Source organism: Musca domestica, unplaced genomic scaffold (genome assembly GCF_030504385.1).
Source record: "Musca domestica strain aabys unplaced genomic scaffold, Musca_domestica.polishedcontigs.V.1.1 19, whole genome shotgun sequence".
NCBI classification, from domain to species: Eukaryota; Metazoa; Arthropoda; class Insecta; order Diptera; family Muscidae; genus Musca; species Musca domestica.
This window is the reverse complement of record NW_026712245.1, coordinates 3719647-3736282: the sequence shown is the minus strand read 5'-3', so window position 1 is coordinate 3736282 and position 16636 is coordinate 3719647. Positions and strand designations below refer to the sequence as shown.

At 37.5% G+C, this 16636-nt stretch overlaps 2 protein-coding genes and 1 long non-coding RNA gene across 11 annotated transcripts in view; 1 reads left to right on the top strand and 2 right to left on the bottom strand.

Annotated features, from left to right (window-relative positions):
• Positions 1-1660: 1660 nt before the first annotated feature.
• Positions 1661-3403, bottom strand: LOC101896146 (DNA damage-regulated autophagy modulator protein 1). The gene is made up of 4 exons (XM_005175243.4): positions 3173-3403; positions 2912-3033; positions 2430-2817; positions 1661-2353 (listed from the first exon to the last, which is right to left on the bottom strand). Exons 1-4 carry the CDS (start codon positions 3235-3237, stop codon positions 2185-2187), a joined length of 744 nt encoding a protein of 247 aa, XP_005175300.1. The 5' UTR covers positions 3238-3403; the 3' UTR covers positions 1661-2184.
• A 2176-nt stretch (positions 3404-5579) lies between these two features.
• LOC101891386 (uncharacterized) lies at positions 5580-6612 on the bottom strand. Its single transcript, XR_225438.4, has 2 exons — positions 6474-6612; positions 5580-6410 (listed from the first exon to the last, which is right to left on the bottom strand). It is a non-coding gene; the product is annotated as an uncharacterized LOC101891386 (long non-coding RNA).
• A 257-nt stretch (positions 6613-6869) lies between these two features.
• LOC101894992 (tubulin monoglutamylase TTLL4) overlaps positions 6870-16636 on the top strand; it is a 42552-nt gene continuing 32785 nt past the window's right edge. For 2 of the 9 annotated variants that reach the window (XM_059121149.1, XM_059121150.1), the window contains exons 1-7: positions 6870-6934; positions 6993-7184; positions 7452-7492; positions 7556-7738; positions 7802-8062; positions 8121-8449; positions 15849-16225. The gene's annotated coding sequence lies outside the window, so the exon portion shown is untranslated. Of the gene's footprint in view, positions 6935-6992; positions 7185-7451; positions 7493-7555; positions 8063-8120; positions 8450-11161; positions 16314-16636 lie in introns of those variants that run through there. The other 7 variants (XM_059121143.1, XM_059121145.1, XM_059121144.1 and 4 more) reach the window with 7 other exon arrangements.

Genomic DNA, 16636 nt, shown 5'->3' with positions numbered 1-16636 from the left:
TTGATGGTCGGCAACTGCATAGCTTCCTCTATTGATGGAGTGGAGTAAAGCTTCAAGTCTTCGCTGCAGGCGCAACATCGAAATGGGCCGTGTGATTCGTCTTTGCTGGTATCCTTGCATAGCTACAGTAGCAGGACATCGCTGCCTATTTTCAAGCTTCGAAAGCTATGTGAGTGGTTACCGACAGGTTGAGGACTTAAGTGAGATAATTGACTCGGTTTTAACATTACACTGACTTAGCGTTTCGGATGACATTCGCAACTACACCCATTGTAAATTGTGTTGGTATCTCCCCGACGGAAAGATACGACGTAGTAATCTTCGCTTCGACCTATCGCTCTAGGTTGCTCGAAAAATTGTCGATTAAAATGCCACTGATATTTTACCATCCTTTATCTCAGGGTTCGAAGGCGCTTAAACCGTTACCCATCGCTTCCAATGTTGCAAAACTTCAGATGGTCTAGCCCCTTATTCTCTTATGATGCTACAACTGAGTTCAACTGTCAATTCACTGATCCTGAGATCAGAAGGGCTGGAACGACTGCAGCTTTGACGATGCCTCGGAAAATTGTTTCTGTAACTCGAGCATCAGAAGGTTACAGCTATAAATCGGCGGGATATAGACATTAGGTACTTGTAACTCGGTAGGTCCATTCCTGACTGCTACCCCAAACATTCCACGTATGGGTCGCCAGAGGCTAGATCAAGCGAGCTAGACCTGTATTCAATAGAATGGTGTAACAGGAACACTAATTCCCCACCTCCGCTTCTGGTGTGATCCTTCCTCAGTACGTTGTAACCATAGCAACGTTGTAGGCTGCAATTTTCATTCAGCTTGGTTTCATAAATTCCACTATCTCATTAATTTTGCCTCGGAGTCGGTTGAAATTGAATTGAAAGAACGATGCACAATTTCGATTTGGGACAGCAACATGTGGCGTTAGAGTTCCATACTCCGACGACGCCTCTGATGAGGACGACATAATCCCTTCCGCTATAGTCTCACAAACGCCTTAGTCCGGAACAGTTCTTAAAGAGCAGCCATTCTCTACATCCATTACATCGCGCCGAAACAGATCTGTGGTGGATGACGCTCAGACACACCGAGCAAAGTACGGGATTTTCCACAATCCCGGCACGGAGCAATAAAATCCGGAGCAAGCATTCCGGGATATACTGCTCCCAATGCTGACAGCAGCCGCTGGTCGAAACTGGAATGTTGCTGTTTCAGGTCAATCCAGTATCGTAGAACCCGCTGCTGTGGGATTGTGGCTGCAATTGTCATTAAGATTGGTATCCTCTACCACTACGATTAAAATATTCCTCCGATTTATTCCACTATCCTATCTATTTTGCCCCGGAGTCCGTTTCAACTAAATGCAAGAACGATGCACAATCCGAATTTGGAACAGCAACATTCGGGAGACTACATTGGAGTTCCGTGCTCCGACGAAGACTCAGATGAGGACGACGGAAGTGTGGACTCGAGAAACCTGAGTTTGGAAAGCTTTTAACAACAACACAATTGAACTAGTATTGGATACAATTATTGGACAAATTTAAAATAATAAATAACTTTAAATGCAAATATGTCAAAATTTCCTTTTCAATGTCCAATAGAGCCCAAGTGTTTCAAGTCCATTATTGATTTTCAATGTAGTTTCGTTAATCATATTTATTATTTAAAAAAATAAATTCCTTTGGGTTATTGTTGTGTATACAAATTATAAACAGTGTTAAAAATTAGTAACTTAATATGACTTATATTAAACTTTTATAAATAAAAGCCAGTTTATACAGATCAATAAAATGAGGAAAACGATAATATTAATATGACTAAAGTTTAACTTTTGCTTAGAAGCACCAGTATATTTTGTTGGAAGCAATTTTCAAGGGCTTTCTAATGTTAGTAGAAATTTAGGAAAAAGGAAATTAAAATAGGTAATACCATTTTAGACAAATTTCCGTCACAGCAAACCAAAAGTTAGGTAACAAATTTGGCAGCCGAAAACTCAATTAAAACTGTACAAAAATCGAAAATTAAACGGGGACCATAAGGATCTCCTGGTTTGTTTTTAGACGACTAAACCAAAATTTAATAATTACTTTATGGAGGAGCTTCAAAGCCAATGTATACCAGATTTAAAAAATGCATAAAGAGAGCAAAATTAAAAATATCTGAACTTATTGTAAGGTTAGTGAATACGAAATAATACGTAATGGTGGATGCTCTAAATCAACATCTCGGAATTCATGGGTAAAGGATAAAATATAAAAACTAAACACTGTAGCAATAACCCATTCTGAGATCGAGCTGATGACATGGAAATACCAACCGCCATCCGAGGGATACCTTTTGTTTGGGAAATAAATTGAATCATTTTTTTAAAAAAATGTAGAAAATAAAAATAGAATTTATTCCAACTTACCACTTTCTGGGATTTGAGCCTTTGAAGAGAATATGCGACATAATGCCGGTTACGGCCAGCAGTATAAATAGAATCGTGCAACACACAGACATACCCAATCTTAAATGGGCATTCGGCTTGGTGCCGGCTATTGGATAGATCATGTACGAAATCAATGCCTGCATCCAAAAGTATAGAGTGCCAAAGCCGAAGCAACAGAATGCACCAATGAAATGGACCACTCGAACATTGGTCTCCTGGAAGTTGCCCACAATGCTAATGCCCAGGCATGAGATAAAACCAAACCACACCGCTATACGATTATAGCGTAACAAATTATTACCCAAATCAGGATGGTGTTCAAAGAGTTGTAATATTTGGCGATAACGTATATAGATTGTAATGCCCACTGAAAAAAAAAACAATATTTTCACAATTAGTTGTTAATGAATCATGGCACCATAAAATTTTCGAGGGGAATCCCACTCCACCCGCATACTCACATAATACACTGCCAATATTTATCATTTGTCCAAATACACAACTCTCCGGTGAATAGGTGGCCGCATCACTGATATAGGGTACGGTGGGTACAACATGACCTTGCACTACTGCCGCTATGTAACTGCAAAAAAAAAAAGAACCGAAAAATATGTTAACAACAATTTACTAATTTTTCAGTATCCATTAAAAAACAACAACAAAAAACCACAACGCAAAAAAGTCAATCATCATCCTCCCATTCGTGAAACACCAAAACTTACGTTCCCAGAAACGTAACTTGAAATATTAGAAAAACAGCAACTGGTATCAAATAAACTTTAGACATTTCTTATCCTGGCCCCGCGATGCGATAAGAAATAAAAAAACTATCCGCTGCAGTTTGTTACTCTATCGCCGATTTACAACAAATAAAATAATTAAATTTCTTGCAAATGCAGCTCTTTGTTTATGTTTGTTTTCTATTTTACCCCTTCAGGGAGAGAGCGATAGAGAGAATGAGATTTGTTTCATTTGTCAGTGCTGTCAATTTGGCGTTATTTTTAAAATGGTTGTTAGTGGGTGACGGAGTGCAACGTACGTAATGGTAACTTAAGGAACGTATACGTTACACAATTACAATTTACGTTCTATTTTCAAAATTAATCTGTTAGCCGGCATACAAGTAATTCTATGGAAAAACATTTCATGAAATTAAAGTAATTTCATAAAATAAATGACATTAAACTGTTAGGAAAACACTTTGTATAAAATAATTTGATTTAAATGTCTTTTTTTAATAAATTTGTACTTTGGTAATTTAAACCAGTAAAGAAAAGTCAAAAGTCGTGCGAGGCCGGCTATATGATACCCTACACCACTGTGCATATTTAGTAGAGCTCCCGCAACAAAATAATTTATTTGAAGTATATCGCACCACCCATCAACATTTGGCTTTAGAGCAGTTATAGTTTGGTTTCAGGGTGAACTAATATATGGGAGGCATATCCTGAAATCCTGTTAAAATTATTCCACTGACAGCTCATTATATTGTTTATAAGCATACAAAAGCATTTTCGTGAGAATTTTTCAGAAAAAAGGTAATTTTTGATGGAATTCAAGCGTGATAGTGCGATTTCTTTATATTTGTCTGGAAAGCCACAAGTGGCTATCGCTAAAGCACTCCAGCATTTAAATGTGAATAAATCTTTTGTGTCTCGTACCATCGCTCGTTATCGTGTTACTGGAAGCGTAGACCGATGTCAAGGAAGTAGACGGAAGAAAACAGAAACATCAGCAGAAATGGTTCGAAAAGTAAAGAAGTGACTTGATCGAAACCCGCGTCGCAGAGGCCGAATAATGGCTCGTGAGCTGAACATAACGCAAGATTTCATTTGGCAAATATTGAAAAATGAGCTCGGGGTTAAGCCATTGAAATTCCAAAAAGTTCAAGAACTTACATCGCAACAGAAAGAAAATAGACTCAAAAGAGCTAAAGAGTAGCTTCGCTTGGCCGAAAGTGGTGAACGGCCGAATTAGGTTTTCTCCGATGAGAAACATTCGTTGTCCAGCAGTTTATAAACAAAATGATGATCGTCTTTACTTGCCAAAGAGGTTAGCTGAAGATGTGCACCTTCGGTTGGCCACCAGAAATCAAGCACCGGCCATGGTGATGGTGTGGGCCGCCATAACAACCGATGGTCGCTCTCCGCTCGTATTAATCGACCGTGGCATCAGAAAAAATGCCGAATATTATCGCGGAAATATTCTGGAGGGTGTATTAAAGCCTTGGGCATGCAAACATTTTGGCAGCAGACCTTGGACCTTCCAACAGGACTCAGCACCATCGCACTCAGCACGCGCCACCCAAGAGTGGTTACAAAATGAGGTTCCTCGCTTCCTTTCCAGCTCACAATGACTACCAAAATCTCCGGATACCAATCCGTTGGACTATTGTGTCTTGAGTATTTTGGAAAGCAAGGTTGGTACTAAAAAATACCAAAGTGTCGTTCACCTCAAGCATGCGCTTCGCCGGGAATGGATCAAAATACCGCAGAGCAACATTCGGGCAGCGTGTAACGGTTTCATTGGCCGTTTGAAGGCCATAATTCCTGCCAAAGGTGACCAATTCCAATAAATCTAAATTTATTCTAAAATTTTATGCTATTTCCGATATTTTTTGCTTTCATTCAAAAATTTTTTTGAAAAAATGTAAAAATTATGGCGTTTGACTTTGTTGCAGTTTTTTTTATCTCACCCTGTATATATGTGAGCTATAGCTAGATCTGAATCGATTTTCTCCAAATTACATATACTTGCTTCTAGACTGAATTCGGTCGGATGTACTAAAATTCAGGACTTGTTACAATCCCTGATATGGCGGCGCTAGAATGGACCATCCGACTGGCTTGCGTGCTCAGGGCCTCGGTTCTCAACCATCCATATCTAACACCTCAGGGCGAACATACATTTTTCTTTGAAGAGACAAACAAACAACATAAATAAAATTTAGAAGCAAGATAACTGTTTTGATAAAGGGATATTGAGATTTTTATCCCTACATTCGCCCGCCCTTCCATGGTTTCCAAGTCTCCACTTTAAAATTTACTGGAAACCCCACAAGACACTCACACTCACCTCATCACCTTACTCCAAGGGAAACCCCCCCGCTTACTAACAGATCACCACATATTTCTTTCACGAACCAAACATTAAAACATTTATTTTATAAAAGGTTTCTTAAAACTAATTTCGTTTTTTTCTAATTGTTTAATCTTTCTCTTTTTTTTTTTTTAACGGAATATCTAACACCAGTTTAGCGAGAGACTATTGCTTTTTATTCACGCAAATTTTATTACCAAATGCCTACCCTAAGAGAGCTCGCTTAAGATGGTTATTCCTGGGCCAAAATGAACAATTCTAATACCCGACCTCTCTGAAATCGCACACAAACTTGTGATTACTATCCTGGCGTTAAAAATCCTTACAGTTGAAATCACTTAAACTCTAGGACATACACAAAGACAACACAATTTTAACACTAAATACATATACGTTGTTTAATGGTTAATTAATTATTAAAATTTAGGCTTGTTTGACAATTGCATCTTAATTGATGTCTTTTTTTAAAAACATTAAAATTTTCTTCTTTTCTTGTTTTGCAGGAAACCGCCGACGCACTCTTAGCCCCTTTGTTATATATCTTATAAAATTCAAATTCTAAGGGTTACCTTGCGCTCCAGCCTTGAATGTGTGGCAATTGGTAATACCTTAACCCCGATGCACACTGACTAATCCAAACCAACGCACAGGTATCGTAGTGACTGGCAATTGGTGGATAAGGCTGACACTACCGGCACTTCAATTTTTCTATAGAAAGGATGATGATGCGGGTGATGCTTCCTAGTAATTTGCTGCCACAACCCCAAAATTACGGTAGAAATACTGGGTGAAAGACGAATCACTGGCCCCACTTCTGGAATACCTGAGGCCAGTAATGTTGGTGATTATGTTCAGGAAATTCTATGGCACAACAAACTTGGTAAGTAATATTCATTAATTTTTCCCATGATTTCAACAACTTACTTTGGTCGTTATTCCCATAAAATAAATATAAAAACAAACAACAACCAACTGTCTTTTCATTTAAAAATTGCGGCACAAACACTTTCAAATTACTTCCACTTCAAAGTTTAAGCCGGCACTCAATGGCGGTTACTGCACAAATCAACCCGCTCTTTGCTGCATCGTGCCTTTTATAGGACATTGAAATTTCCACCATTTTCCCCAACTTTCCACGACATTTTTGATAACATACACATCTAAGAACCAATATTACTTTGTTTACATCTACATTGACGATACTACCCTCACTAAATGGCCGACTATCAGCGTTGATAAAACCAGTACTGAATTTTACACTGAACAATAACCCATTTCGCTTTGATATGGCAACGCTTGCCGTTTCCCCTTTCCATTCAGTTTTTCGATTCACATGATGCACAAGTGCATCCAACATGTTAATACAATTTCCTACGTCTTTTCTGGTATTGCCCGCAGCGCAATTCTTTTCCGGGTATGTATTTATTCCCTTAATAATAATAGTATTTTTTCTCTTTTTTTTTGGTGCGCCGCCACTAACTTTGAACATCGCCGCCCTCAACTGACCCGCCCACAAAACATCGACCATTGCTGAGGATATTTCGCAAGGGACGATGTGCGTGACACCAATTTCCTAACGTGGGGAACTCCCACACCCTGGAGTCTCCATGCCGGGCCTGGATTCTATAAAAAAAGGTAAATTTCATATTGCATTAGGGATAACTCATTCACCTTATCGCATACATTGTAGTACACACATACTACGCTGCCAGTATTTACGACAGCGAACCCTATCGGTACTAATAAGCTTTGATTGGCAATGCGAACATATCTTCCTGAATGAATGGAGAAGAAGAAGGAGAATTATTTTTTTCTTTTACATTCGTTTCGATTGATCGAAACATATTTAACCTCATTTTAAAATATTTATAACTTACTGTTTTCTTCTCGTAATATTTTCAGATTTATTCTCCTTAGGAGACTTTTGGCCTTATATTGGTTGCGTAAGTATAAATGCCATTCATTACTAGTTTTTAAATACTTGTATAAACATTTCTTTGTTACAGGTATGGATGTTGGAGGTCAGTCCGTCCACGGACACACACAAGTTAACATTATTTATTCTTGCCACCAATGATCGAATTTGCTGCTACAAGGGCGTGTGTGCTTTCCACATTTCATGATCGCCACACCCAAAGGAGATCAGCCCACGAAACAGGATGCCGATTCTTTGTTGTGGATGTGTTATGGTTTTTTTCGTGTGTTACAATATGCAGTCTATCCGTTTAGTAATGCCCTTATTATACCCTCAGCCATATGATTAGTTTCCGGACATTTGGCACGATAACTCTCGAAAGGTATATCCGATTTCGTCCAAACTTGGTACATCGTAATATTATTATCAAACTTAGATCAAGACGGGCAATATCGGTCCACTCCTTCTAGTACCTCCCTCACATAGGGTCACATCACCCCTATTAATGGAATCAAGTAAGCGGAACTTATCAAACTTGATGAATGTTTCTCTCAACCAGGTGTTTGATGTGAATAAGGCATTTATCGGACCACTCCGGGTACCTCCAAATTTCAAATTTTGATTACCAATTATTTGATTTTCTTTGACATTTACAGGTCCCAATGTTCGTACCAGTATCTGGCAAAGTGGAAAATTATGGCATATCTTTTATAAAAAGCAGGAAGAAGTACATGTAGTCCAAATCTGGCGTGTTATAATATTTATATCAGAATAAGCTATGGAATGAGCAATATTGCTTGACACTTTCGGAACGTCCCTCATAATTGGTCAGCATACTAGAAGGACCATCCTGAGCTGAGGGTATATATCAGTCGGCAAAACCAACAAGGCGATACTCCCGTGGACACAACCTTTTCTTTATTTTGATTGCCGAGAAAAAAAAAAACAGACGATGTATCCCACATAGCCCAAGGAAATTCTTCGGGTAAGTTATACCTTTGTAGATGATAATAAATTATGACACGGACCGGAATTCTTCAAAAAGATTGGAAATAATGCACCGCCAAGAGGTTAATGAACCAAGATGCAAAAGCATTTCACCACCCCAACAGGGATATCTTCATACCAAGAATTAGGGAAAAGTGCAATATTGGGTACAGAGTTTGTGGAAGAAAAGGAATGAAATAATGAAAGTTTTTAAAAAAATGTGTTTTAATTTCTGATACCTTATCACTTAGCCATTTCAAAAAAAAAAGAATGTTTGCCCACTTAGTGGGAAATCCTTTCCAATGCTGTTGAGGCATTCACAAACAGTGCCCATATAATTCAAATGAATTGTTTAAATTATACCCAACTTAAGTTTTTATATTGGTTTGTTCTGCATTTCCGCATAAAAAATATGGTGTACTAGTGATATCTATGGGGAAGGTGAGGAAAGTTGATACTATTTTCATTTCAAATTATACAATTTACATATCGACTATCTCGCTCATTACTTCAAAATTCGATCGAGTCGTACTGTATCGTCGATATAGGGCATCTTTTAAAGAAGGCCAATCCTTCACTACACCGGTCTTAATCTGTAACCAGTACCACTCATAAGCGCTGCCCGAGAGTAAAGACTGGAACTCGGCAAAGATTTCTTCCCATGACACCCTGTATTGGTTTTTTAGGTATTCGAGTCGAAACACGAAATCTTCAACAGACATGCCAGACTGATTACCATCGAATCTCAACTTGAATTTCTCAACTTTACTTGTTCTATCCAAATTGGGACCGTGATTTGCAAACATCATATTATTCGGTTGCATCTCTGGATGTCTGTTGGTTTCGATTATGGGAGGTGGATTTGGAAACGAAAATGGGATATTGTTAGGTTGATTGTTCAGAGCGTTTGTGCCAATATTCAAATTCTTTACTATGTCTCCTAATTTCCCAATGGCTTCATACACTTTTTTCATTTCCATTCCTATACACTCCTGCACTAGTGGCCTTAAATTTATTTCAGCATTGGTTACTCCGGCATCTACCATTTCCCTTAAAACATTGTTCATATCGTCATTAGCTGGCGTGGAACTATGAGAAGAACTAGTCGGGTTACCATTAGGAAGCATATTGTAAGTATTCGAATTGGGGTTAGGAGTAGCGTTAATAGTCTGGGACATATCAATTATAGATGGATTATTAACAGGAGGTGGATTTACCATTGTGCCAATCTTATCCTTTTTCCTATATTTCGGCAATGTTTGCACCGATATTCTACTAGCATCAAAGGACGCCGTGCGGTTTCTTTTGCTTCGACGATTTGTTTCAAATAAGTTTTCTTCACTCATTGGCAAATGCTTACGATTCTACCAATCTTTGAATGAAAACTTTGAATTCTTTTACGTTTTCCAATAATATTGTTTACAAAAAATTAATAAAAAAGACGAAAATTATACTTTACAAAAAAAATAATATATCTATATATGAAGTTATCAAGAATTTAGTCACACTAAAAAAAAAACAATTTCTAATTTCAAACAGAACAATTTCTAACGTCTAGGGGTTCTCCTTGCGATGGGTTGTGAGGTGTGTGTCTAAATAATTATATATATATATATATATATTTTTTTTTTTTAAATGTCCTTTCGGTTATCAAAACAGTTAAATACGAACACTAACAAAACACATATTTTTTTGAATTTTTCTTTCGACTGTGTCTTTACGGCAATTTCCCTTCTGTCTGAAAGAAAAAAGATCTCGTAAACGGGAGAACAACCAACATCTGCTTTTGTTCACATACACGTTGTCCATTTCCCCTAGTCGAAATTCCTAACTATTGCAGCTACTTATTAGAATCAAAACACAAAAGACAGGTCATTCACAATACATTCATTGTTACACACTAGACGAACAAGTTATTGCATCGACCGTTCTTATTATTATGGAAGTATTATACTAAATATCCTATTTTACCTTAAAACTAATATTGCACATTAACATGTTTTCAATAACAAAAACATGGCTCAATATCAGTCAGGTCCCAGGATATTGCTATAATACTTATTACTATTACTTTTCCCTATGGTCTATTTTTATTGCACGTAGGTGGTATTGCACAAAAATTATCCTATCTCAGTTCTAAATGAACTTAATTTTTTTTTATTTTGGGCGCCATCTGTTACAATCCCTGATATGGCGGCGCTAGAATGGACCATCCGACTGGCTTGCGTGCTCAGGGCCTCGGTTCTCAACCATCCATATCTAACACCTCAGGGCGAACATACATTTTTCTTTGAAGAGACAAACAAACAACATAAATAAAATTTAGAAGCAAGATAACTGTTTTGATAAAGGGATATTGAGATTTTTATCCCTACATTCGCCCGCCCTTCCATGGTTTCCAAGTCTCCACTTTAAAATTTACTGGAAACCCCACAAGACACTCACACTCACCTCATCACCTTACTCCAAGGGAAACCCCCCCGCTTACTAACAGATCACCACATATTTCTTTCACGAACCAAACATTAAAACATTTATTTTATAAAAGGTTTCTTAAAACTAATTTCGTTTTTGTTGAGAATTGAATCAAATATTGTACTTTAGCATAAAACACTTTGTCCAATATTATTAACATAATCTTAATAGGCTTTGATATCAATATGTTTGTTGTCAAATATGTATTCTCAGTTTTTTCAGTTCAATAAACGAATTCAATTATAACAGGTTATGGGCCTTAGTCACGTTTGAAAAAAATATTCGGCAAAACAAAATAGATACATTTTTTAATATTGAAAACTAGTGACGTTTGTGAAAAAAAATTAAAATGGCTGGTAATAACATAGCTTTTCCGCTAGAAAGATTGCGTGGACGCGAAAACTTTGATGTTTGGAAGAGGCAAGCGCAATCATATCTGGTCATTAAAGGGTGCTGGAAGGCATGTGTTGATAATACCGCTGATGCTGAATTGAATGCGAGAGCTTTAGCCGAGATAACATTGATGATTGAACCAGACAATTACGGCCACATTGCAACTTCAACTACCGCGAAAAATGCCTGGAGTGCATTGATGAATGCGTACGAAGATACGGGCCTTACCAGAAAAGTTGAATTGCTGAAGCAATTTGTGAACATCAAGCTACAGAACTATGGATCCATTCAGGAATACGTCAATGACATCGTTATAGTGGCTATTAAAGTGAAAAATGCTGGCTTAAACATTGACGATGAGTTGACTGCATCTCTAATGTTAGCTGGATTAACGGATGACTTTAAACCGCTTGTGATGGCCGTGGAAAATACCAAGGAGAAATTGACGGTGGATAAGGTGAAGAATGTTCTACTTCAAGATGCGAAATTCGATCGAGCTCCAGAAAAAGAATCGGCGTTACAATCTAAAGGTATCAAGAAAGGTAAGAAGCAAATCAAATGCTACAATTGCAGTGGACTTGGACACATCTCAAGAAATTGTCCCAGCAAATTGAAGCCAAATGACAATGGAGCTACAAGGAAGCATGAAAAGAAGTCGGATGTTTTATTTGCTACAACTACCGATGTGAGCGCGTGTGCAAAAGCTACGGAATCCACTTCAAGTTCAGATTGTTTAAATGCCTGGTACGTTGATAGTGGAGCAAGCAACCACATGACGAATGAGAAGAACCACATGTACAACATCCGTGATGTTTTTAATAAAAAGGTGATTATTGCGAATAAGCATGAACTCGTAGTGGACTCCATTGGATATGTTGATATTGAAGTTGGCTCTGGAAAAAATAAGAGATGTGTTACAATCAAAGACGTGGAGTATGTTCCAGATTTGTGTACCAACTTACTCTCCGTTCGACAAATGGCTAAGAATGGAAAAAGGGTGACTTTTGAAGGTGAAAAATGCCGCATTTCTGATAAAAATGGACGTGTTATAGCAACGGCAACTGCGCAGAATCAATTGTACCGGTTAGAATGCAATTCGAAAGAGGAAAAGGGTAAAGCTTTTACCATGGCCAATGATTTCAATTTGTGGCACCGAAGGATGGGGCATATCTGTAATGCGAAACTGGGTGATGTCAAGAGCGCAAATGTTGGCATAAATTTTGGCAAAGAATGTTCTGAACCATGTGTTGTCTGCGTGAAGGGAAAGCAAACCCGAAAAGTGAGTAGAGAAGTCGGTACTCAAGCCAAAGAGCTATTGGAAATTATTCATTCGGATGTTGTTGGTCCACTAAAAGAAAGTTCGTTCTCGGGAGCTCGTTTTTTGTTGACATTTGTGGATGACTACTCAAGAAAACTGTTTGTCTATCCAATCAAGAAAAAGTCTGAGGTATTTCCGAAATTTTTAGAATTCAAGGCTTTAGTGGAAAACCAGTGTTCTAAAAAAATCAAGATTCTACGATCGGATAATGGGGGTGAGTACACCGGCAAACATTTTTCTGAATTCTTGGAAAAAAGTGGAATAATACATCAAAAAACATGTCCATATACACCCGAGCAAAATGGTGTAGCCGAGCGAATAAATAGGACGATTATAGAAAGGGTAAGATGTATGCTTATCGACAGTGGATTAGATCAACGTTTTTGGGCAGAAGCTGCTTCTACCGCATCGTACTTGATAAATAGAGTGCCATGCCGAGGAAATGAAGGATGTCCCGAAGAACTATGGTCGGGTCGAAAACCAAATTTGAAGCATCTTAGAGTCTTCGGATGTCCAGCTTTGGTCCATGTACCAAAACAACGAAGATCTAAAATTGATCCAAAGTCATTAGAATGTATCATGGTTGGATACAGCACGGAAAGTAAAGCGTATCGATTATTTGATCCAAGTGATCAAAAAATAATTGTTAGCCGTGACGTGGTATTTCTTGAAAATGTTCACTCAAACATTGAAACGCCATCTTCTAATCTGTACAATCCTTTGCTAATTCAATCTCCAGATGAAGAAATGGATAATGTTTTGAACCAAACAGTGAATAATGTATCAACGAATATGGAGTCAACCGAATTGGATGGCAATAATGTAATTCAAAATGAGCCTCGTAGTGATTCTGAAACTGATAGTGAGTTTTTGGATCCAGAATGTTTTGATAACAATGGCTATGTGGACCCAAATGATGAAGAATGGGAACCAAATCAATGTAATTCACGACCAATACCAACGTCTGAAAATATTAGAAGATCAGAAAGGATAGCAAACCGTAATCAACGATCAACGGCATTTTCTGCAATAGAATATGTTTCTTCAGACCCCCAGACTATAAAACAGGCAATGTCGTCTGAAGATTCTGAACATTGGAAAAAAGCCATGCAAGATGAAATGAATTCTTTGAAAGTCAATAATACTTGGACTTTGGTTCAACTTCCTGAAGGATGCAAAGCTCTGAAGTCAAAATGGGTGTTCAAGACCAAGCAAGATTCCAATGGAAACACGTTGCGATGGAAAGCAAGACTAGTCGCAAAGGGATTTACACAGACTGAAGGTATCGATTATATGGAAACATTCTCTCCAGTTGTTCGGTATGAATCAATAAGGTATTTAGCAGCATTGGCAGCAAAATATGACATGAAGATTCATCAGATGGATGCCGTTAGCGCTTATTTAAACGGGATTTTAAAAGAAACCATATATATGGAACAACCCGAAGGTTTCCGTGATGCTTCTAATAAAGTCTGTAAGCTTAACAGATCCATATACGGCTTGAAACAATCTGGGAGAGTATGGAATGAAACCATAAACAAGGAACTTATCGATATGGGTTTTGTACAAGGAGAAGTGGATCAATGCGTATATTCAAAGGTGACAGATGAAAAGAAGATTTATATTGCAATATACGTAGATGATGTAATTATATTCTCCAATGACGAAAACGAAATAAATTCTGTCAAGAATACACTTTCAAGAACATTTAAAATGAAAGACATGGGGGAAGTGTCTAATGTTCTTGGTATGACAATATCCCGAACTGAAGATGGAATCAAAATTGATCAGTCTAAGTACATATCAGATGTATTGACACGTTTCGGAATGAATGACTGTAACCCTTCCTCAACTCCAATGGACTATAATAAGAAGTTATACGAAAGTATGTCCCCTAAAACCGAAGTTGAAAAGGAAAAAATGTCGAAAACACCGTATATGGAAGCTATTGGGTGCTTGTTGTACGCTGCTCAGGTTTCGCGCCCTGATATATACTATGCTGTGAATATCCTGAGCCGATTCGGAATAAATCCTGGTAGAGCGCATTGGGAAGCTGTAAAAAGAATAATGCGTTATCTCAAAGGAACTATAGAACAAGGGCTCATCTATAAGAAAAATTTAGAAGAAGATATTACCGGCTATTGCGATGCAGATTGGGCTGGAAGTTTGGACGACCGCCATTCGACAACTGGTTATGTCTTTATTTTTCAATCAGCAGCAATATCCTGGTCCACAAAAAGACAAAAAACGGTGGCACTATCTTCAACGGAAGCTGAGTTCATGGCAATAACTGCAGCTATACAGGAGTCTGTTTGGTTGAAACGACTAGAAAAAGAACTCAATCCCAACAACAATGTCAACATGGTTTTGTATTGTGATAACAAAGGAGCTATACAAGTGGCTACAAATAACAAGTATTCGTCAAGGACAAAGCATGTGGATATTAAAGCCAAATTTATCAAACAGAAAATTGACAACAATGAAATATCTTTGAAGTATCTTTCAACAAAAGAAATGGTTGCTGACGTTTTTACCAAGGCAGTAACTCCACAGAAGTTGGAATATTTTAAAGGAGTTTTTGGCATTGCTTAGTTTCCAACTTGTATTGTTTTGTAATTATAATGTAAGAAATATTTAATTCAGGTAGAGTGTTGAGAATTGAATCAAATATTGTACTTTAGCATAAAACACTTTGTCCAATATTATTAACATAATCTTAATAGGCTTTGATATCAATATGTTTGTTGTCAAATATGTATTCTCAGTTTTTTCAGTTCAATAAACGAATTCAATTATAACAGTTTTTTTCTAATTGTTTAATCTTTCTCTTTTTTTTTTTTTAACGGAATATCTAACACCAGTTTAGCGAGAGACTATTGCTTTTTATTCACGCAAATTTTATTACCAAATGCCTACCCTAAGAGAGCTCGCTTAAGATGGTTATTCCTGGGCCAAAATGAACAATTCTAATACCCGACCTCTCTGAAATCGCACACAAACTTGTGATTACTATCCTGGCGTTAAAAATCCTTACAGTTGAAATCACTTAAACTCTAGGACATACACAAAGACAACACAATTTTAACACTAAATACATATACGTTGTTTAATGGTTAATTAATTATTAAAATTTAGGCTTGTTTGACAATTGCATCTTAATTGATGTCTTTTTTTAAAAACATTAAAATTTTCTTCTTTTCTTGTTTTGCAGGAAACCGCCGACGCACTCTTAGCCCCTTTGTTATATATCTTATAAAATTCAAATTCTAAGGGTTACCTTGCGCTCCAGCCTTGAATGTGTGGCAATTGGTAATACCTTAACCCCGATGCACACTGACTAATCCAAACCAACGCACAGGTATCGTAGTGACTGGCAATTGGTGGATAAGGCTGACACTACCGGCACTTCAATTTTTCTATAGAAAGGATGATGATGCGGGTGATGCTTCCTAGTAATTTGCTGCCACAACCCCAAAATTACGGTAGAAATACTGGGTGAAAGACGAATCACTGGCCCCACTTCTGGAATACCTGAGGCCAGTAATGTTGGTGATTATGTTCAGGAAATTCTATGGCACAACAAACTTGGTAAGTAATATTCATTAATTTTTCCCATGATTTCAACAACTTACTTTGGTCGTTATTCCCATAAAATAAATATAAAAACAAACAACAACCAACTGTCTTTTCATTTAAAAATTGCGGCACAAACACTTTCAAATTACTTCCACTTCAAAGTTTAAGCCGGCACTCAATGGCGGTTACTGCACAAATCAACCCGCTCTTTGCTGCATCGTGCCTTTTATAGGACATTGAAATTTCCACCATTTTCCCCAACTTTCCACGACATTTTTGATAACATACACATCTAAGAACCAATATTACTTTGTTTACATCTACATTGACGATACTACCCTCACTAAATGGCCGACTATCAGCGTTGATAAAACCAGTACTGAATTTTACACTGAACAATAACCCATTTCGCTTTGATATGGC

Coding starts and splice junctions, on each gene's coding strand:
- LOC101896146 (XM_005175243.4), bottom strand. CDS start 3,237: ATGTCTAAAGTTTATTTGATACCAGTTGCTGTTTTTCTAATATTTCAA. Junction 2,818..2,911: donor AAATATTGGCAGTGTATTAT/GTGAGTATGCGG, acceptor TTTTTTTTTCAG/TGGGCATTACAATCTATATA. Junction 2,354..2,429: donor GGCTCAAATCCCAGAAAGTG/GTAAGTTGGAAT, acceptor CCCAAACAAAAG/GTATCCCTCGGATGGCGGTT.